Source organism: Heptranchias perlo, chromosome 2 (assembly GCF_035084215.1).
Source record: "Heptranchias perlo isolate sHepPer1 chromosome 2, sHepPer1.hap1, whole genome shotgun sequence".
Taxonomy (NCBI): domain Eukaryota; kingdom Metazoa; phylum Chordata; class Chondrichthyes; order Hexanchiformes; family Hexanchidae; genus Heptranchias; species Heptranchias perlo.
Window position 1 is genome coordinate 19,069,100 of NC_090326.1, and position 22,772 is coordinate 19,091,871.

Sequence of the window (22,772 nt, forward strand, 5' to 3'; positions counted from 1 at the left end):
CTTTAGTCCTGCGATTTTCAAAACCTAGTGTGTGGGTGGCAATAGCAAAAACGACAACCTGGTCGGAGGAAATGGTTAAGAAAATAGTGAGCCTATATTAAATGAATAGTAAGCCTTGCAGCATTTGGGAGCTCAGGGTATATTTCTCCTTCTGAGAATCTTGTCTGCTTTTCATGCAAAATATGTCAAGGAACTTTCTTAAAGTCTAAGCCACTTAACAGGATCCTACTCATCTTCACTGGGCTCTGAGTGCAGACTGAAAATGCCATTTATCAGCAACACACTTGCGCATTTATCCTGGATTGTCTGAGAACCTTCGCCTCCATCCTCTCCATGAATCTGGTGCGCTGGAGAGTATCAGTCTTGGTGACTCGAGAAAGGTGTTTGCAAATTACCTCATCGTCTTGTGGTTAACTGTTGATAGTCACTCCCCGTTACTTGGAACGTGTCCTTAATGAGGTGAATCAATTAAATCCCGATATCTGTTTTTAATACTCTTTCTCTGCCCCTCTATTATAGATCAAGGAATCATTCAGGATGCTTTTTACATCTCTAAAGGATCCTCTAGTTGCCTTCAAAATCATTGCTGCACCAGAATACTATTTGAATGGATTTGCATGTTAAATTGTTCAGATGACATTTGAGAAAACCTAATAAAGTGTACACTTTTATAATGGTTATTAATAACACACTGCAACCAGAAGCAGTTAAGTAGACATCAAACCTACTGAAGGCCTTTATGCAATACCTCTGCTATCTCCAAGTGCTTGATGTTGATATTTTAAATTAGAAATGCCTCTTTACTTTTGATGAATAAATAAAGTTGTCTAATCTAATGAGGCTGAATGCAACTTGATGATGGATTTCTTAATGAATTCCTGTTGATTATCATTCAGTGAAATCCCTTTCTCATTTGCAGTGACGTCTGAAATCTTTGAAGACGATAACTGCAGCAGCCCTGTCTCTGAAGATTCGGAGAGCCAGTCCGAGCCCAGTTTGAGCTTCTGCCCAGCCAGCCCCTTGGATCTGCCAAGCCCTTTTCCTCCAGTAACCCGTCCCGCCAGCTTGGAGCTGTTGAGTCCCGTGTCCGATTGCGCCATGGGCTCTCCCATTCTGGGGCCTCGCAGCGAATGCAGCGGAGCCTCGTCTCCTGAATGTGATGCTGAACGAGGTCAGTGATGCTTCAGGCTGACTTTAGCAGAAGAATATTTCAGTGGATGAGATGTGACGAACCGTTGTTTCAATGCAAAGCCTTTCTTTATTACATGTGAGAGGGACAACCAGTTTGGAGGACACCCTCTGAACATTGGCCCTGGAATTTCTGGGGTTCTCCTGCGCCAACATAAGTGCGGTGGAGTGGAACCCCCTATTTGTGGTGTCAGCTGTGGATCAGTGGTAGCATTCTTGCCTTTGCGTCAGAAGGTCGTGGGTTCAAGTCCCACTCCAGGGACTCGAGCACCAAATCTAGGCTGTCACTGGAGTACTGCACTGTCGGAGGTGCTGTTTCTCAGATGAGGTATTAAACCGAGGCTCCGTCTGCCCACTCAGGTGGATGTAAAAGATCCCATGGCACTATCGAAGAAGAGGAGGGGAGTTTTCCCCAGTGTCCTGGCCAATATTTATCCCTTAACCAACATCACTAAAAAAAGATTATCTGGTCATTATCTCATTGCTGTTTGTGGGACTTTGCTGTGTACAAATTGGCTGCTGCATTTCCTACATTAAGTGACTATGCTTCAAAAGTACTTCATTGGCTATAAACCGCTTTGGGATGTCTTTTTTAATTCGTTCATGGGATGTGGGTATCATTAAAGTGTTCATTATATTGTGGTAAATTTTTCCGGAATCTGTTAAAATAACCTGGAAATAGAACACGGTTGTCACAGAATTACCCGTGTCTGTGGTCGTATATCGTGTATAATCTGATGTCCACCATGCAGCACTAATTTAGTTTTCAAATGCTTCAGTGAACTCTGGTGATTTAGAGACTATGCAAAAAGAAAATTCACTACCTTATAATTTATAGATGAACATCATTAATAGTATCAAGGGCAATTAGGGATGGGCATTTATTGCCCATCCCTAATTGCCCTTGAGAAGGTGGTGGTGAGCCGTCTTCTTGAACCCCTGCAGTCCGTGTGGTGAAGGTTCTCCCACAGTGCTGTTAGGAAGGGAGTTCCAGGATTTTGACCCAGCGACGATGAAGGAACGGCGATATATTTCCAAGTCGGGATGGTGTGTGACTTGAAAGGGAACGTGCAGGTGGTGTTGTTCCCATGTACCTGCTGCTCTTGTCCTTCTAGGTGGTAGAGGTCATGGGTTTGGGAGGTGCTGCCGAAGAAGCCTTGGCGAGTTCCTGAGGTTGTGAAAGGCGCTATATAAATGCAAATCTTTCTTTGACCATGCTACTTGCCTCAGACCCCATCCCAGATTGCAGGAGTGGGCGATTTGTATGGCGCGGATGGGGGGGCTGTGTAGCCGCGTTGTGTCTCCAAAGGCTCCCCAGCCCCGCCCTCCCTAAACCTCCATGTCATTCCAATGGCGGCAAGCAGGCTCGGCGAAAGGTCCGAAGAAAATCCTCCTCTTCACGTCTTCCGCTCCGAGTGTTGTAAGTGGGCCTCTTGGGGAATGTGCAGGATCCTTTCCCTAGTATCGTTTTGGAGGCTGTTAATGCCCTCAGCGGGGCTCCTGCCAGCTGATGCGGGTTCCCCGGAGTCCTACCAAGGACTTAAAAGGTGGAATTTCCTGGAGTAGTCTGGGAACTCCTCTTGAAACGATCACTTGACATGGCGGGGGGTGGTGGAGGGGCGGGGCAGACATAAGGTCTGCCCACTGTCCTTCCCCCCACCCCCCGCCCTCATACTGGAGGTCTGCCCGCTGTCCCCTCCCCCCCCATATACTGGAGGCCTGCCCGCTGTCCCCTCCCCCCCCCCCCCCATATACTGGAGGTCTTCCCACTGTTCCCTCCCTCCCCCCCCATATACTGGAGATCTGCCCACTGTCCCCCTCCCCCCCTCCCCCATACTGGAGGTCTGCCCGCTGTCCCCTCCCCCCCCCCCCATATACTGGAGGTCTGCCCGCTGTTCTTTCCCCCCCCGCCCATACTGGAGATCTGCCCGCTGTCTCCCCCCCCCCCCCATATCGGAGATCTGCCCACTGTCTCTCCCTCCGCCCCCATACTGGAATTTAAAGGGCATGGGCAAATGGGATGGGATCCTAACATAACCAGGTTCCACCCAAAACTCAGACTCCCTCCCTGCCTTCTCCAGCTCCAGGAATTCCGAGGTTAGTGTATCAATATGTGGGAGCCAAGAAAAATACATTTAGAGCAACCACTTCACTCTGCTAATCATCGTGCTCAGGAGAGTGTGAGAGCGCCAATTGGTCCTTGTAAAATTCAGTCATGTTCTCTTCTTTCCCAGTAGATAATCTATTGGTAGTTGTCCAGTGAACTGTTAATGGTTTTATAGTTAGTATGATGCTCATCTAAATGGACAGAAAGTTAATTTTATTATATCGTTTGTATAGGGGACCGGGCTGAAGGTGTTGAAAATGAAAAGGACAAACGGATTAACCAACAGACCATTGATGAAACAACCCTGGAGATCAGAGTGACTCAAATTTCAGTCAATTGCACAGTGCCAAAGGAGAAGAAAATTTCAGAAATTGAAGTCTGTGGATTGGCTCAGTCACTGACCTGTTAAATATTGTGTATGGGGACATTGCATCACGACTTACTCGCCCGCAGACACTGTCTTGGCCTTTTAATTGCTGTCTAACTACTGCGCTGAAAGGTTTTTCTAAAGAGTGGCTGGTGTTTGCAGTTGTAAAAAGGAAACTACGGGAGTCGTTCGGGATCTAAATTAATTAAATAATGGGACATCCGCAAAGTCTGTATTTAGCGGCCTGATTTCAGACTGGAGGCCAAGTAACAGTCATCAGTTTGGGCTGTTGAACTGGATGTGAAGTAAGATCCTTGTTTGTTTTGTTCCCTGACTGACGACCTGCTTACACACAGCAGAGGTGGAGCTCTGATCAGCAGAAGGTCCTGCTTTGCTCCACTTGTACTTTGTGCTGTACTCGTGCGCCACTTCATTGTGTCCCTCTTCGTATTGACGCCTGTCACGTTTCCGTATGTCGGGATATGCTGGCTCCATCAAGAGGTTAGATCTGTCTTTACCACAGTCTTAGTTCTCACGTCCTGTTGAAAACCAGTCCCTAAGGACCTCCCATGCTTCCTGTTCAGAAGGACGTACAACAAAAACAAAGGAAACTGCCAAAGGGTTCACTTCCTGTGCATAGCGTTGTGTGTTATTAATAGTGATTCAACACGGTTTAGTAGCTAGAAGGGGTGGTGGGGGGGGGCAGGCCACTAAGGTTGGATTCAATCACTGTTCCTTCAGGTCCTCTTGACTATGCAGAAGAAAACCAGCCATTGCTGTAGAGTGGGATATTGGCTTATGAGGTTGCCATCTTGTCAGTTTAATTCCTTTTACAGCCAGCCATTTGTGCCAATCCAAATCTATTACGGGCATTGACGAGGTTTTGCTGCTCTGTAATGTGTTTGCTTATGCAGGCAACGGAACAGTATCCTTGACTGGGGAATGCAGTGGGAATATAACTGCATTGAATCCAGATTGTAAAACTGGTTCCTGTATTTTACCACAACCCTGTACTTCACAGTCATGCAAGTAAAGTGACCAATGGCAAAGCCTGCATGCCTTGTGTTTATGTTTAAAACATTAGCAATCTATACCACGTTTTTATAGTCTTTAGACATTCTGTTTTCAGTGTTACTTTTTATATATGCTTTGGTATTGCAATGTTAAGGGTTGTATATGGTGCTTTTAACACTATTTTATAGGTTCTATCATTTGCTAACCGGGCTTGTATGTCTGCACATTCTGAACACATACAGCTCAGCATTGTGACTGCGTGTTTGTGTTCGTATAACTTATGTGTGCAAAGACTTGAAGGAGAATTGGATGAGAACAGAATGATATTAAGCAGCACCGACCAGTCTGTCTAAAGGACAACTTTAACTCAATTATACTTACAACTGAACAAGTTTCTTTTTGTAAAGCTGAATAAAACTGCTTGAATCTTACAAATGTATTAGGAATGTAAAAACATTTAACTTACTGAAAAATGCTAGTAATAGGAGTATTTTCCTGCTCTTCTGGGTTTCACATTGTCATTGGTCCCCACCACAAACTCCGTTCCCTAGCCACCAACTCCATCCCTCTCCATGGCCACTCCGACTGAACCAGACTGTTCCCAACCTTGGCGTCCTATTTGACTGAGATGAGCTTCTGACCCCATATCCTCTCCATCACCAAGTAGGGAGTGCTGCACTGTCGGAGGTGCTGCCTTTTGGATCAGAAGTTAAACCGAGGCCCCGTCTGCCCTCTTCGGTGAGCATAAAAGATCCCATGACACTATTTCGAAGAGGAGCAAGGGAGAGCTTCCCGGTGTCCTGGGCCAATATTCATCGCTCCACCAACAGCACAAACAGATGATCTGCTCATGATCACATTGCTGTTTGTGGGACCTTGTGTGCCATGTTTCCTACATTACAACAGTGACTACACTTTAAAAAAAAAAGTACTTATTTGTCTGTAAAGCACTTTAGAACATATTGAGGTTGTCAAAGATGCAATATAAATGCAAGTCTCTCTTTGTAATATTTGAAAAACAGACACGATGTCTTCCTATTCTCTCAGTTCCTGCTTCATCTGACCCCAGCAGTGATTCTATTTACTAATCTTTTGAACTTGTGCGTTCTGTACAGCTTTTTTTTCCCCCGATGTGTAACATTTTTAAAGCAGAGCATTAAAAGGATATACAAGAATCAAGCCGGTAAAAAGGGCAACCGACTCAACGTTAGCAAGCTGCAGGTAGAGACCAAGAGGGGCTGGGAGTGAACCAGAGACTAGGTAGGTAAACAGTTATCCCTGTTATCAGATTAAGTATAAGCGACAGCTGGGCTGGAAGGGTTGCAGAAGGTAAGGCTCAAAGGTTTGATCAGCCTAGTACTGGAGCAAGCCGATATCTAGCCTTTTACCTCATGGACTCACTTGGTAATTAAAACTGGCCAATGGAACAAGATGGCACCGTGTCTTTGCCCCACCATTGGCGGCTGTGCCTTTAGCCATCTAGGCCCTAAGCTCTGGAGTTCCCTTCCTGAACATCTCCACCTCTCCTCCTTTAAAACCTACCTCTTTGACCAAGCTTTTGGTCACCGGTCCTAATGTCTCCTCCCTTGGCTTGGTGTCAGATTTTCTTTTATAACACTCCTGTGAAGCACCTTGGGATGTTTTACTACATTAAAGGCACTATATAAATGCAATTTGTTACGTTACTGGGGCTGATAATGAACGGTGCGTACCTGCGTACGGTGAACTGATTATGCTTGGCCTGCTCATGGCATGCTGGGAGGGTGAAGGGTGCTGGCTGCCCATTGTGTACTGGGTAATTAAGGGGGGGGTGGGGGAAGGAAACAGAGACAGGGCATTCAGGAATGTCCAGATTATTGTTTTTAAATGGTGGGCTCCCCTTCAGTGTTCCTTGCAAATGGGCACGGAAGCTGGAACACCGTTTGGACATTCCATCTGCATGATGGTGCAGCTCCCTGACTCTAATGCACTTTGAGGCAGATGAACTATAATGTAGCTTGTGTTTATGCTTCCAGCCAAGGTTAAACAGTTTAGCCTTTAGAATTTGATTGTTTAATATACCAGTATCAATGGTTCAAAACGTACAAGTCGAGGCAGAACAAGACTCTTGCTGGGAAAGTAATCCAAAATAAAATCAGCTATTCTACAAACTTTTAACATCAGTCAGATGGATCTGTTTTTTTAAAATAAATATTTGTTTTGGGAATTGGAGGGTGACATTAACAGGGCAGTAATTATCGTCCATCCTGATTGCCCTGAGGACAGGGTGCAGAGGAGATTCACCAGGATGTTACCAGGGCTGGAGCGCTTCAGCTATGAAGAGAGACTGAGAAGATTGGGTTTGTTTTCCTTGGAGCAGAGGAGGCTGAGGGGGGACATGATTGAGGTGTACAAAATTATGAGGGGCACAGATAGGATGGATACTAAGGAGCTTTTTCCCTTCGTTGAGGGTTCTATAACAAGGGGACATAGATTCAAGGTAAAAGGCGGGAGGTTTAGAGGGGATTTGAGAAAGAACTTTTTCACCCAGAGGGTGGTTGGAGTCTGGAACTCACTGCCTGAAAGGGTTGTGGAGGCAGGAACCCTCACAATATTCAAGAAGCATTTGGATGAGCACTTGAAATGCCATAGCATACAAGGCTACAGACCAAATGCTGGAATATGGGATTAGAGTAGACAGGGCTGATGGCCGACGCGGACACGATGGGCCGAAGGGCCTCTATCCGTGCTGTATAACTCTATGACTCTATGACATTGAGTATGGTGTGGGACTGAGTCATGTGTAGGTCACAACAGGGTGGGGGTTGCAGGTTCCCTTTCCTGAAGGACATTAGTGAACCAGTTATTCTGTAACCACGATAATGGAGACTGTTTAGCTTGCTTTGACTGCACAAAGTTTTGATGTGTGGCCAGAATTGGGAGCAAGTGAAAGGCTGTAGCCCAGAGACAGGCCTTAAGGGAGGTAGCTGGAAGTAGGAGGTTGCGGCCTCGAGCTGGGCTTTAAGGAAGGGAGCTGGAAGTGAGATGTTCCTTGACTCACTGTAACTGAGTAATCCTGAGTGGGATGGTGCTGTGGAAGTCTAAGAAGAAGGGGCCTTGCTGAGCAGGGAGGAAGGTTGTGGGGATGTTGTTGTAAACTCCTGCAGGGACTCGCTCAACTTCTGAATAGCAAAACCCACTTCTGCAACAGAAGAAATGCACACATTAACTGCCCAATAGTCAATATATTATCAGGTTACACAATGACTGTACAAACTGTCAAGTGGGTGGATAAATATGTAGACATTTCTTCCTGTTCTTTCAAACCAGTCAAATATTTGTACCTCAAACTGAGGGGACCATTTTGTAACGAGTCATTCTTTTGCTTTTTAAAAAGTAGAGACAAGGCCGTGAATAACACGCGACGTTCGATCAGTCGGAACGTCCACAGACGTTTTGTTCCATTAATTTTGGATATTGTGAGAACAGAGAACAGGTCAGAGCCTGGGAGGGGAAGGGGCTGGGCAGCTGGGGCCTCAACAGGCCTGGAGCTGAGCAGGAGCTTGGGTCTTAACACTGTCCCAAAACAGGAAGATTCTCTCCATCTGGGAGAAAGCGAGATGCCTAATCCTGTGGTAAGAAAAGGAGGCAGGCCTGGGCTGAGTACGAAGTCCAAGGCGCAGGGCCCATGTCTGGGTGAGAGAAAGAATGTGGAGTTGAACTTGGTAAAGGCTGGATATGTAGAGGAGTAGGGATTAGTCTGTGGCAATGAGAGTCACATGATGCTCAGACCAATCAGATCGTTTGGCCAGTTCAGTCCATATTGCCTATCAGAAGATAAATTGCACACAATGTAACATTAATGACAGAGAAACATTGATGGTTTTTATTCTTCATAATCCAAGATGTTATGCACATATTTGGACAGATGAGTTCATAAGTTTCCTATCTTGAAATAAGAGCAAATTAGTATCTTCCACAAAAAGAAAATTCAGCTTTCCCACAACTGGTGTGTGGATGCATAACTTTTCAATTCTTATGCATGCTAGATACTAAAAAAAAATTGATAAAAATATATAATCTGCAATAGAAATACATACAGCTGAATTCACAATCACCAGACCAGTATCCCACTTTAAAAAAAAAAATTTGATTTATATCATTACAAATATTGACTGGTCTTTGATTTACAATATAAATTGCACATTTCCCTAAGTTGCAGAGTAATTCCAGTAAATATTGACGGCTGCTTTTCATGCAGTTTAAAAGCTCTTGGAAAAACATATCCACTCTTTTGTGCTGTCATTTAAAGGGCCAGCACAGTTTGCAACTGAACACTGGTGAAAAAAATCCAATCTATTCCCACCCTAGTTCTTGTTAATCGATTGCAATACTGGGGGAGAAAAGCAACTAATTAAATTGTAGAAGAGTCCCAGTTATATTCCACAGTAGAAATATGTACATCACTTTTTGTAAAGATATTATACCAAAAGCATTTACATGGTTCCTTCATTTAAAAAAGTATAACAGAGAATCAAACACAAGCTTGGTTTCTTTCTTGCTATTGGACTAACTTTGTTTAAAATGAGTGAATTTCTGTGGATGTATGAACACCTTTCCCAACACGGACCACAACTCTGGTGTCTCTCAAAGAAATTCTGTATAATGAGTGAATGCCAACTGGTACCTGAGAAAATATGCCCTTTTAAAAAAAAGCATGCCCATTATCAGGCATGTACATGATTCCGCAATTTCTTCTCAAGTTAAGATGCTTATTACAGTTCCTTGGCTCACTGTAACTGACTAATCCTGAGTGGGATGGTGCTGTGGAAGTCTAAGAAGAAGGGGCCCTCCTGAGCGGGGAGGAAGGTTGTGGGGATGATGTTGTAAACTCCTGCAGGGACTCGCTCAACTTCGGAATAGCAAAACCCACATCTGCAACAGAAGAAATGCAAATGTTAACTGCCCAATAGTCAATATATTATCAGGTTACACAATGACTGTACAAACTGCTGCCCACTATAAGAAAGACAGACTTGCATTTCTATAGCACCTTTCACAACCTCAGCACGTCCCAAAGTGCTTTACAGCCAATTAAGTACTTTTGAAGTATAGTCACTGTTGTGATGTAGGAGTCGTGGCAGCCAATTTGCACACAGCAAGATCCCACAAACAGCAATGTGATAATGACCGGATAATCTGTTTTTAGTGACGTTGGTTGAAGGATAAATATTGGCCAGAACAACAGGAAGAACGCCCCTGCTCTTCTTCAAAATGGCCGTAGGATCTTTTACATCCACCTGAGGGGGCAGACAGGGCCTCGGTTTAATGTCTCATCCGAAAGACGGCACCTCCGACTGCACAGCACTCCCTCAGCGCTGCATTGGAGTGTCGGCCTGGGTTATGTGCTCAAGTCTCTGGAGTGGGGCTTGAACTCGCGACCTTCTGACTCCGAGGCGAGAGTGCTACCACTGAACCATGGCTGACACTTTAAAGGGCAAGATTCAAGTGGGTGAAAAAAAGTAAGCGGACATTTGCCTCCCTTACATGACAAAAACCAGTTGGATATTTTTTCATATTCCCTTGTACAGGTTTCTTGCTCTATTACAGATTTTAAAAGTGACTAACAGCACAGGTTTTATAAAAGGCCGCAAGACTGCACATGGACAACTGCTGCACTTCTGTCGTGCTCCGCACGTATAGAGACGCATCTCAGATCACTTTACTGGACCACGGGGCTCACTGAGCAGGAGGACGCATGATCAAAACGGAGGGGCTTTTCGAAGCAGCCAGGAAGGGTTTGGAGAGCAGAACTCGAGGATGGGCACAACAGCTGGCATGGGGCGCGGGCAGGGAGCGGGGAGGACGCCGACGGGCGGGGCGAAGGCAGGGAGGACGCCGGCGGGCGGGGCGCAGGCAGGGAGCGGGGAGGACGCCGACGGGCGGGGCGAAGGCAGGGAGCAGGGAGGATGCCGACGGGCGGGGCGAAGGCAGGGAGGACGCCGGCGGGCGGGGCGCAGGCAGGGAGCGGGGAGGACGCCGGCGGGCGGGGCTCGGGCAGGGAGCGGGGAGGACGCTGGCGGGTGGGGCGAGGGCAGGGAGCGGGGAGGACGCTGGCGGGTGGGGTGAGGGCAGGGAGCGGGGAGGACGCCGGCGGGTGGGGCGAGGGCAGGGAGCGGGGAGGACGCCGGCGGGTGGGGTGCGGGCAGGGAGCGGGGAGGACGCTGGCGGGTGGGGTGCGGGCAGGGAGCGGGGAGGACGCTGGCGGGTGGGGTGCGGGCAGGACGCTGGCGGGTGGGGCGAGGGCAGGGAGCGGGGAGGACGCTGGCGGGTGGGGTGCGGGCAGGGAGCGGGGAGGACGCCGGCGGGTGGGGTGCGGGCAGGACGCTGGCGGGTGGGGCGAGGGCAGGGAGCGGGGAGGACGCTGGCGGGTGGGGCGAGGGCAGGGAGCGGGGAGGACGCCGGCGGGTGGGGTGCGGGCAGGGAGCGGGGAGGACGCTGGCGGGTGGGGTGCGGGCAGGGAGCGGGGAGGACGCTGGCGGGTGGGGTGCGGGCAGGGAGCGGGGAGGACGCCGGTGGGCGGGGCGAGGGCAGGGAGCGGGGAGGACGCCGGCGGGCGGGGCGCGGGCAGGGAGCGGGGAGGACGCCGGTGGGCGGGGCACGGGCAGGGAGCGGGGAGGACGCCGGCGCTTGGGAAGCAGAGGATACACTGAAGATCTATCAGCAGGTGAGGCAAGACCATGGAGGGATTTGAAGGATCATCTGATTCAGGCAGGTGGAGCCAGTGGCTCTTGGTAAGGATGGGATGGGCTGTGGCCACAGGTGAGCTGGCAAAGCAATAGGCACGAGAATAAATCGATTGTTTTTACTCCGAAGTGATTCAGGAACTTGCAACTTTTTTTTTTAAGAAAAGCTGCTGCTACAAATGTCTTTAAGGTGACATTGAGAAATAATTCCAGCACTTGGGACTGTACATAAAAAAAGCACGAAACAATACCTATAATCTCCACTGGGCTTTTTATGGAACTCAGTGTCTCCTGTTGCTGAAACAGTTACCATTTCAAATCCAACACTGTACTGCCTGCAAAGAGAGGGAAAATGGTTAAACAACAAATAGGCTTCAAGAAAAAAAATGTATAATTCAAAGAATGTATTTATGATTATTCATAATCTCAACTGGTTGGTTCCTGGTGCAGCCCACCAGTCCCCTCAGAGTGTGTATCCTAACTCGCACCAAGTCTCGTTCACCTTAACCCCTGTGCTCACTGACCTACACTGGCTCCCGGTCCGGCAATGCCTCGATTTTAAAATTCTCATCCCTGTTTTCAAATCCCTCTATGGCCTCACCCCTCCCTCTCTCTCTCTCTGTAACCTCCTCCAGCCCTACAACCCACCGAGATCTCTGCGCTCCTCCAATTCTGGCCTCTTGAGCATTGCTGATTTTCATCGCCCCCACCATTGGCGGCTGTGCCTTCAGCTGCCTGGGCCCTAAGCTCTGGAATTCCCTCCCTAAACCTCTCCTCCTTTAAGACGCTCCTTAAAACCTGCCTCTTTGACCAAGCTTTCGGTCACCCTGTCCTAATATCTCCCAATGTGACTCGGTGTCAAATTTTGTTTGATAATGTTCCTGTGAAACGCCTTGGGATGTTTAACTATGTTACTGGTGCTATACAAATGAAAGTTGTTGTTGGTACACGGGCTCAACTGCCCAACTCAATAAGCTCCCCATCCTGAACCTACTACTGGGGACCGGGAGGAAGGAGTTTGGAGCAAGGTACAGAGCAAAGGGCTGCCCGAGTTCCATTTACACAGCGTTAGGAGACCCATGTACCTGAAGGGACATGCTCCTTTTCCTAACCTTCCTTCCTTATTTATATTACATTACTTATTCCTTGAAATTGAAGAGATATTGCAGTTTGTAGAGAGCAGAGAGATAACATCTCGGGGGAAAACAAAGCCTTTTCCACATTTGAAAGCAGCAAGATAAAAACTGCAAGCAGGAAATATTTTGCGTTAAGAGCATACCCTGCTCCCCGAAGATATCCACGTTACAACGGAGGATTTATTTTTTCCTGAAAAGGTGCAGGGATGCTGAGGGAAGTTCCAGATTTATTAACAACCAACAAACTATTACAAAGACTGAACAGGCTGAGGCTTTTTTCTCCAGAAAAGAGAAGGCTGAGGGGTGACCTAACAGAGGTCTTTAAAGGGATTCGGTAGGGTAGAGGTAGAGAAGATATTTCCACTTGTGGGGGAGACCAGAACTAGGGGCCATAAATATAAGATAGTCACTAATAAATCCAATAAGGAATTTAGGAGAAACTTCTTTACCCAGAGGGTGGCTAGAATCGCTACCACAAGGAGTATTTGAGGCAAGTAGCCTAGATACATTTAAGGGGAAGCTAGATAAACACATGAGGGAGAAAGGAATAGAAGGGTATCCTGATAGGGTTTGATGAAGTAAGGTGGGAGAAGGCTCGTGTGGAGCATAAACGCTGGCATAGACCAGTTGGGCCGAATAGCCTGTTTCACTGCTTTAATTCTTTGTAGTATGTATTACATTGTTTGATGTAATTTTCAACCTTGAAAATAAAAGCAGAGCATTCTAACTTTTTATAAAGGAAGCAGCTCCTTCTGTGATCAAAAATAAACAAAGAAACCGAACACAGTTATTCCTGAACCCAAGGTTTTACTCTTTACTGACCTGGGACCCCGCATTTCGATCAGCAATGGCCCGGTTTTCTCTGCAGTGATCTGGTACACCGGATTCATCTTGTAGCTGTCTCTGTAATTCCCACATCCTCCCGCCGTCTGACCTTTCCACTGCCCGTTTACCTGCCACAAACACACACAGAAAAGCTTTGGTGCTGCAAGTCATGGAAGTTTCAGAAAACACATTTCAGTATTTCTCACTCTTGCAGACAGACCATGAAAACTAATTCAATAAAAGCCTTTCATCTCTGGTAGTTCTGAGAGATCAAGGACTTCCATTTTTAAACTGCAGGACTGAACAGACAAAAACATCACCTGCAATTATTTTGATATTAGCAATAAGCAGCCAACCATTCGTAAGAGCAGCATGTAACAGTACCATCTGGATTAGCTAGGACATGCTCAGAAACTTGCAACAATAATGAAATACACAGAAATTACAACATGGAAACAGGCCATTTGGCCCAACCAGTCCGTGTTGGTGTTTACCTTCTACGCGAGCAAATAGTTCCAATCACATTTATCTGCCCTATTCCCAGCTCTCTTCAACCCCTTATCCAATATAGCCTTCAATGTTGACATAGTTTCTGCCTCAACCACTAACCCTGCAAGTGAATTCCACAGCCTCACAACTCTGTGTGAAGAAGTTTCTCCTGCCCTCTGTTCTAAACCTCTTACATTTAATCTTGTATCGATGGCCCCTCGTTCTTGACCCCTCAACTACTGGAAAACTCTGCTTCTATCTACCTTGTCCCATCCTTATGTAATTTTAAACACTTCTATTATATCAACCCATAATCTACATTCTGATGAAAAAAACAAACGGTGTGCCTAATTATTAAGAAGCCAATCTTATGCAACACAAGAAAATCTTAATGGATTCAAGATGACTGCTATTAATTATCAGGAGTGTAATTCTATTCTTTATATGTTAGTTGTGCGGTGAGGACACTTGGGATATAGAGAATAGACAGGAACATCCTGCAAAATCGCCTGTCTCTGTCCCTGCCTCAGCTCATGTGCTGCTGAAAAGAATGGCTTTGTTACCTCTAGACTGGACTATTCCAATGCACTCCTGGCCACCCTCCCATCTTCCACCCACCATAAACGTGAGCTATCCAAAACTCTGCTGCCCATATCCTAACTCTCACCAAGTCTCGTTCATCCATTACCCCAATGCTCGCTGACCTACGTTGGCTCCCAGTGCGGCAAGCTCCTAGATTTTAAAATTCTCATCCTTGTTTTCAAATCCCTCCATGGCCTCGCCGCTCCCTATCTCTGTAACCTCCTCCAGCCCTACAACCCTCAGATCTCTGCGCTCCTCCAATTCTAGCTTCCTGTGCACCCCCAATTTTAATCGTTCCAATTGGGGCCGTGGATTCAGCTGCCTAGGCCATAAGCGCTGGATTTCCCACCCCAAACCTCTTGGCCTCTATGCCTCTTAAAACCTACCTCTTTTTTTTATTCATTCATGGGATGTGGGCGTCACTGGCGAGGCCAGCATTTATTGCCCATCCCTAATTGCCCTTGAGAAGGTGGTGGTGAGTCGCCTTCTTGAACCACTGCAGTCCGTGTGGTGAAGGTTCTCCCACAGTGCTGTTAGGAAGGGAGTTCCAGGATTTTGACCCAGCGACGATGAAGGAACGGCGATACATTTCCAAGTCGGGATGGTGTGTGACTTGGAGGGGAACGTGCAGGTGGTGTTGTTCCCATGTGCCTGCTGCTCTTGTCCTTCTAGGTGGTAGAGGTCGCGGGTTTGGGAGGTGCTGTCGAAGAAGCCTTGGCGACTTGCTGCAGTGCATCCTGTGGATGGTACACACTACAGCCACTGTGTGCCGGTGGTGAAGGGAGTGAATGTTTAGGGTGGTGGCTGGGGTGCCAATCAAGCGGGCTGCTTTGTCCTGAATGGTGTTGAGCTTCTTGAGTGTTGTTGGAGCTGCACTCATCCAGGCAAGTGGAGAGTATTCCATCACACTCCTGACTTGTGCCTTGTAGATGGTGGAAAGGCTTTGGGGAGTCAGGAGGTGAGTCACTCGCCGCAGAATACCCAGCCTCTGACCTGCTCTCGTAACCACAGTATTTATATGGCAGGTCCAGTTAAGTTTCTGGTCAATGGTGACCCCCAGGATGTTGATGGTGGGGGATTCGGTGATGGTAATGCCGTTGAATGTCAAGGGGAGGTGATTAGACTCTCTCTTGTTGGAGATGGTCATTGCCTTGTCCTAATATCTCCCTATGTGGCTCGGTGTCAAATTTTGTTTGATAATCGCTCCTGTGATGCGCCTTGGGACGTTTTACTATGTTAAAAGGTGTTATATAAATGCAAGTTGTTGTTGATGATGTGTTATTTTCCAGGATAAAGTTCCAAGAAAATAATTACTTCATGAAAGTTAGAGGCAACTGGACTGAGCAGTGAATTCACGAATATTAGGATTCCCAAGTGCAGCATGCGACTCAAACCGCAGAAATGCACCCAGATTAGCAAACTCGTCCACGACACATTACGGTTTAATAGGGTCATGTGACAAGGATGGGATTTACTGAGACATAATATGTTGCCATTTACAGGCTTACTGACGATAGGTGAGTTCTGACTAAGCATTACACCCATAACAGTAACCCATCTTTCTCTTCTGGAAGTGGGTGAACTGCTAAAGATTCTATGAGGGAGTGGGACTAATTGGATAGCTCCTTCAAAAGAGCTGGCACAGACACAATAGGTCGAATGGCCTCCTTCTCTGCTGTAAGATTCTATGCTGTAGAATCCCAGTGCTTTTCTGTTTTTAATTAGGGACAACTCTGCCCTTTGTTCCCTATCGAGAATCGGGAACTGTCTTGACTGGTTTAAAGGAAGCAGTTGAGATACTGGATGAGCTAAAAATTGATAAAGAGGAGGTACTAGAAAGGCTGGCTGTTCTTAAAGTAGATAAGAGGCCCGGTCCAGATGGGATGCATCCTAGGTTGCTGAGGGAAGTAAGGGTGGAAACTGCAGAGGTACTGGCCATAATCTTCCAAACATCCTTAGATACGGGGATGGTGCCAGAGGACTGGAGAATTGCAAATGTTACACTCTTGTTCAAAAAAGGGTGCAAGGATAAACCCGGTAACTACTGCCAGTCAGTTTAACCTCAGTGGTGGGGAAGCTTTTAGAAACAATAATCTGGGGCAAAATTAATAGTCACTTGGACAAGTGTGGGTTAATAAAAGAAAGCCAGCACGGATTTTTTAAAAGGCAAATCGTGTTTAACTAACTTGATTGAGTTTTTTGATGAGGGCAATGCAGTTGATGTTTTGCATATGGACTTTCAAAAGGCGTTTGATAAAGTGCCACATAATAGGCTTGTCATCAAAGCTGAAGCCCATAGAATAAAAAGGGGCAGTGGCAGCACGGATATGAAATTGGCTAAGTGACAGGAAACAGAGAGTAGTGGTGAATGGTTGTTTGTTGGACTGGAGGGAGGTGTACAGTGGTGTTCCCCAGGGGTCGGTACTAGGACCACTGCTTTTTTTTAATATATATTAATGACTTGGGCTTGGGTGTACAGGGCACAATTTCCAAATTTACAGATAACACAAAACTGGGAAGTGTAGTGAACAATGAGGAGGATAGTGATAGACTTCAAGAGGATATAGACAGGCTGGTGGAATGGGCAGACACATGGCAGATGAAATTTAACGCAGAAAAATGCGAAGTGATACATTTCGGTAGGAAGAACAAGAAGTGGCAATAAAAACTAGAGGGCACAATTCTAAAAGGGGTACAGGAACAGAGATCTGGCGGTATATGCGGGCTTTATAAATAGAGGCATAAAGTACAAAAGTCATGATGAATCTTTATAAAACACTGGTTCGACCACAACTGGAGTATTGTGTCCAGTTCTGGGCACTGCACTTTAGGAAAGATGTGAAGGCCTCAGAGAGGGTGCAGTAAAGATTCCAGAAATGAGGGACTTTAGTTACGTGGGTAGACTGGAGAAGCTGGGATTGTTCTCCTTGGAACAGAGACGGTTGCGAGGAGATCTGATGGAGGTATTCAAAATCATGAAGGGTCTAGACAGAGTAGATAGAGAGAAACTGTTCTCATTAGCAGAAGGGTCAAGAACCAGAGGACATAAATTTAAAGTGATTGGCAAAAGAACCAAAGGTGACATGAAGAAAAACTCGAGTTTTTAGGATCTGGAATGCACTGCCGGGGGGGGGGGGGGGGTGGAGGCAGATTCAACCATCGTTTTCAAAAGGGAACTGAAAAGGAAACATTTTACAGGGATAGGGAGAGGAGTGGGACTAGTTGGATTGATCTTGCATAGGGCCGGCACGGACTCGATGGGCCGAATGGCCTCCTTCTGTGCTGTAACCTTTCTATGATTCTATAAAGGGGGTGCAGGAACAGAGAGTCTTGGGGGGGGGGGGGGGTATATGTGCACAAATCTTTGAAGGTGGCAGGACAGGTTGAGAAAGTGGTTAAAAAAAAAAATCATATGGGATCCTGGGCTTTATAAATAGAGGCATGGAGTACAAAAGTATGGAAGTTATGTTGAACCTTTATAAAACACTGGTTCAGCCACAACTGGAGTATTGTGTCCAATTCTGGGCACTGCACTTTCGGAAGGATGTGAAGGCCTTAGAGAGGGTGCAGATTCAATTATGGCTTTCAAAAAGGAATTGGATAAATAATTGAAGGGAAAAAATTTGCAGGGTTACGCGGAAAGAGCGGGGAAATGTGACTAACTGGATTGCTCTTACAAAGAGCTGGCACAGGCTCGATGAACCGAATGGCTCCTTTCTGTGCTGTAACGATTCTAACTTAATGGAGCTTACTCGTCACCTTCCAAGGAAAGATTATCTAATGGAATAAGATGACCAGTGTAGAAGATTTCCCTCTGTTCAGGGAGACGTACTTCATGGACTTCAAGTGACGGGATCCTTCACAACCCTGAGATTCGAGTGACAGCCTGCACTACGTGTTAGATCGGTGACTTTAGGTTGAACTGACAGCTTTTATTGCAATGCTACAGGTCTCCTTCAGTTGACAGAAAAATTGACTCGCAATAAATCTGACACTTATATTACACCATTGCTCACCATAACAGGATACACAATAGTTAAAAAGTATTAAAGTTTTACTTAAAAGCCCAGCAAACACCTGAAGATATCTGTAGGTGTGTATACAATGTTTAATTTGAAGTTTGAATAGCTTGGTGCCAGAAACACTCACCCGCTTATAGTGCGTGTATGGAAACGGGATCTTGGAAAATGTAAACTTGCACATGGAGTATACCTGTTGGAGGGGAAAAAAATCCTGTAACTGATCAACATCATTTCTGTCTTTGGTGTAAAACCCAGCGTGTTGAGCCAGTAGATCAGAGTTGGAAAAAGAAAAAAGTTATCACACAGCTTAATGAGATACTCTGTATACTACACACGTGACAGTCTAGTGAATCATGGAAAATATTCAGCAGCACTTTTTCAATTTTAGTCACTAGTTTAAAATACATATTTTTTTTAATTTGCCATCTTTTTCCTCACTTTGCTTTTCCTCTCTACTGAAGCCTCCCCGTTAGGGTCCAGCAGCCTTCTGGTATCTCACAACAGTGACGTGTGAGAGCCCTGAGAGTGAGTGGCAGCAACCAACCGAACCGCCCTTTTAAACAACCCTTTCACCCACGTGTAGCTTTCCCCAATCTTCGTATATGTAGATCAGGACTATCCCGTGTCCATTGGCTGCTGTTCCAAACCACAACTGCCCTACCTTGGTTTCTTAGCCCACTATGGCCCCTTCACTCTCCAGCCCTGCCCTTCTCTTCCAGTCTCAGCCATTTTCCTCTCATCACTTCCTCCCAACTTTACTGAAACGCAACCCCTCCGCCAATTCACTTTTTTGTTGCTAGTCCTGGTTGGGCCCACGACATCCCTCTGTTCTGACCTAGGCATCTTCGGCTATACTTACCGTGACCGTCATGCCAACTGCCTTACCCCTCCCCCTTTTCCTGCCGCAAACACTCTGCTCCCTGGAAGGTAAACGTTTCTAAACTTCTCACCTTTCCTCCACTCGCCCTTCCTATTGATCCTTTGCATGGCCTTTTCACTGCAGATCGCTCTAAAAATCTCCATTCAGATAGGCCCTCCTCAAGCATGACCTCACCCTGAACGAGTCCACCGACATCCTCTCTTCTTCTTACTTGTAATTCTATATCTCCTTTCACGACGTCCCAAAACACTTTACTGCCAATGAAGTATTTTTGAAGTGTAGTCACTGTTGTAAATGTGGGAAACGCGGCAGCCAATTTGCACACAGCAAGGTCCCACAAACAGTAATGTGATAATGACCAGGTCATTTGATTTTTTTTTAAAAAGTGATGCTGATTGAGGGATGAATATTGACCAGGACACTGGGGAGAAGGCACCTACTCCCGATTATAATAGTTTTTGGACATCAAACATTTTTTTTAAAAAAAAACTTTTTTTTTACTTTTTCTTTGATCTCAGTCTTTTAATCTTATCTTTATCTGATTTTGTAGTACATTTATTAATCTTACTCTGCACGGTTTGTAAATGAGATTCACTTCCTGGTTCTCAACATGGATTGCTTCAAGTTGACTGGTGATGGGGACAAAGAGGTCCTTTCCTCCTCTCACAGCTCAGAGAAGCCTGGGAAAGGACACTGCACTTCTTGCAGGTCTCCATTAAAGTAAGTTGGTGCCCAGAAACCCGTGAAAAGTTTGTGGGTGAGTTAGTTACTTACGAGCAGCGGGTGACATCCGTTCAGTGCTCAGCGCAATTTCCGGCCCACGAGGCTTGACTGAAACCTGGCCGAAAGGTGACTCCAGCTGGGCTGAACACTCCCCATCGCCAGGTCCCAGCTTAACCTGTCCCCCTACTACTACTGTTCCTTAACTCATTCGAGCGTCTCAACCTTTATCACTCTTCGCGAGGTCCTTATTGTCTAATGCCCTCCAAAGTCCCCAGGTAACATTCTCTCCAGAATCTGTTCCCTATTTTCCTCACTCAGTCATTGCACCAAGTGACATCTCATCCTTGGTGACACCTAGATTGTCCTTCTTCACTCTCAACTGCCCGTCCCCACTCTCAACATCACTCTGCATTGTCAACTCTTATCCATACCAGCGCCAGTGTTTACTTTTCGCCAATATGTGCAAGGTCTCATCACATCTGAGCTCTCCATCACCGACTAGGCCAGTTTCGACCACTTCCGCGTTTCTTTCGCTATCCACGTCCCCATGTCTGCCTCCAACCCCTTCTGCCCTTGGAAAAAAAGCCCTTCCCAGATCCCTCTCCCAGCTCTCTTCCTCCGGCCTTCCACCCACCATCTGCCTCTGTTGGCCCACTAAACAGCTTCCATACTTCCACTTTCGGCTCAACTTATCCCTACCAAGGACATTAATGGGCCAGAGATACAGTAGGGGCCAAATAGACAAACCAGGTACCTGTTAGGCAGGTAGCTAAAGTGGAATTGCATTATTTAGAGCCTCATCATATCTCTCAGGAACTCTCAAAAGAACTTCACATGACGAATCCCTTTGAAGTACAGTGACTTATGCAGGAATCAGTCTGGACATATCGGGCACAGTCTCAAAAATTGACTGGAATCATACAGTTAACCTTCAGTTAGTGACAGCAGTGAGAAAACAAAAGTGCTGAGATACCCTACGTACCCTGAGCGTGTAGTGGATGGTGTTCTGCTTCTCATACTGAGACACCACTAAAGTAAACGTGTTTGTCCCTGGGGTGGTCAGCTTGATCTTAGTCAGGTAATGAGGGCTGTTTATTCGAATTCCATCAATGAATGGCGGAGGATCGCCTACAAGTAAACGTAACATTTGAAAATAAATTTAATCAAACTAGGTTAAGAGTCCAGCAAATGACAATCCAAGAATCAGCCTGGACATACCTGGTACAGTCCCATAACTGACTGCAATTATAGTCTCAAACTTCAGCTAGTAGTAGCACTGAGAAAGCAAGTCACATAATACTCTACATACCTCGAGCATGCAATAGGTGGTATTGTCCTTCTCATACTGAGACACTACTAATGCAAATATGTTTCCCTGGGGCGGTCATCTTGAAAGACAGACAGAGATCGGAGAGCGAGGGATAGATGGATAATGAAAAAGAACATATTTAACATGAAACCAGGATAACTGGAGAGAGGCAGCCTCACTAACTACTCGTTAGGTTATAAAGCTAGCACAGAATATTAAAACCTCATTATGTTTTTTAATGCTAACGGGGATGTGATGCAGATTTATTGCAATGACTGAACATGCACGCAGATCAAAGATTTTCACGCATCAGCATTTCTGGTTCAAACTTGCATTTGTTGTTAACGTTTGGATTTCTGGTACAGCCCTCAGATGGCTTTAATTCATTGCTAATCATTTCATTGCCTTTCTTCAGCTAAATAAAGGAGGCTTTGACCAGGTTTTTAACACCAGCAGCAGACTGTTTAGAATGAATTTACAACATTGCTTTGCACCAAAAATAGGCTTACTGCGCAATCTTTGAATTTCACCAGTCTAAAATTCCACTCCCTAGAGACCGTCTCAGGGTGAACCAGATAGTTCACAACCTCGGTGTCCTATGTGACTGAGATGAATACCGATCCCCATATCCTCTCCATCACAAAGACTGCCTACTTCCTCCTCCATAGCATCTGCTGTATCCGCTCTTGCCTCAGCATATGCTGCTGCTGAAACCCTTAATCATTCTTTTGATACCTCTAGACTTGACTATTACATACTCCCCTGGCCTCCATAAATTTCAGCTCGTCCAAAACTCTGGTGCCCATATCCTAACTCGCACCAAGTCCCGTTCGTCCATCACCCGTGCTCGCTGACCTACAGTGATGCCCGGTCCACCAACATCTCCATTTTAAAATTCTCATCCGCATGTTTAAATCCCTCCATGGCCTCACCTCTCCCTATCTCTGTAACCTCCTCCAGCCCTACAACCCTTCGAGAACTCTGCGTTCCTCCAACTCTGGACTCTTGTGCATCCCCCACTTCCTTTGCCCCACCATTGGAGGCCCTAAGCTCTGGAATTCTCTCCCTATACCTCTCCACCCCTCTGTCCTCCTTTAAGACGCTCCTTAAAACCTACCTCTTTGACCAAGTATTGTCACCCATCCTAATATCTTCTTTGTCTCGGTGCCAAATTTTGACTGATAGTAAAACGTCCCATGGCAACACACAGGAGCACTATGTTAAAGGTGCTATATAAATGCAAATTGTTGTAGTAGAGATTTAAATACAGATTATCTGGTCATTATCTCACTGTTATTTGTGGGACCTTGCTGTGCGCAAATTGGCTGCCGCATTTGCCTTCAAAACTGTGATTAACTCCAACTCCATTTCTATTCACACTCCTAATCACATCCCTAACCAGAGA

The 22,772-nt window shown here is 46.2% G+C and overlaps 2 protein-coding genes across 2 annotated transcripts in view; one reads left to right on the forward strand and one right to left on the reverse strand.

The window, feature by feature from the left end:
• The window catches only part of LOC137335626 (SH3 domain-binding protein 5-like), a 68,191-nt gene extending 63,080 nt beyond the window's left edge, over positions 1 to 5,111 (forward strand). Inside the window, exons 9-10 of the mRNA XM_068000929.1 lie at positions 920 to 1,171; positions 3,529 to 5,111. Coding sequence (XP_067857030.1) covers positions 920 to 1,171; positions 3,529 to 3,704 — 428 coding nt within the window. The 3' untranslated portion in view covers positions 3,705 to 5,111. The remainder of the gene's footprint in view (positions 1 to 919; positions 1,172 to 3,528) is intronic.
• A 3,416-nt stretch (positions 5,112 to 8,527) lies between these two features.
• Positions 8,528 to 22,772, reverse strand: part of capn7 (calpain 7) — a 47,626-nt gene continuing 33,381 nt past the window's right edge. Inside the window, exons 17-21 of the mRNA XM_068000924.1 lie at positions 21,041 to 21,186; positions 18,583 to 18,645; positions 13,360 to 13,490; positions 11,653 to 11,736; positions 8,528 to 9,590 (exon numbers count right to left, since the gene is read on the reverse strand). Coding sequence (XP_067857025.1) covers positions 9,446 to 9,590; positions 11,653 to 11,736; positions 13,360 to 13,490; positions 18,583 to 18,645; positions 21,041 to 21,186 — 569 coding nt within the window. The 3' untranslated portion in view covers positions 8,528 to 9,445. The remainder of the gene's footprint in view (positions 9,591 to 11,652; positions 11,737 to 13,359; positions 13,491 to 18,582; positions 18,646 to 21,040; positions 21,187 to 22,772) is intronic.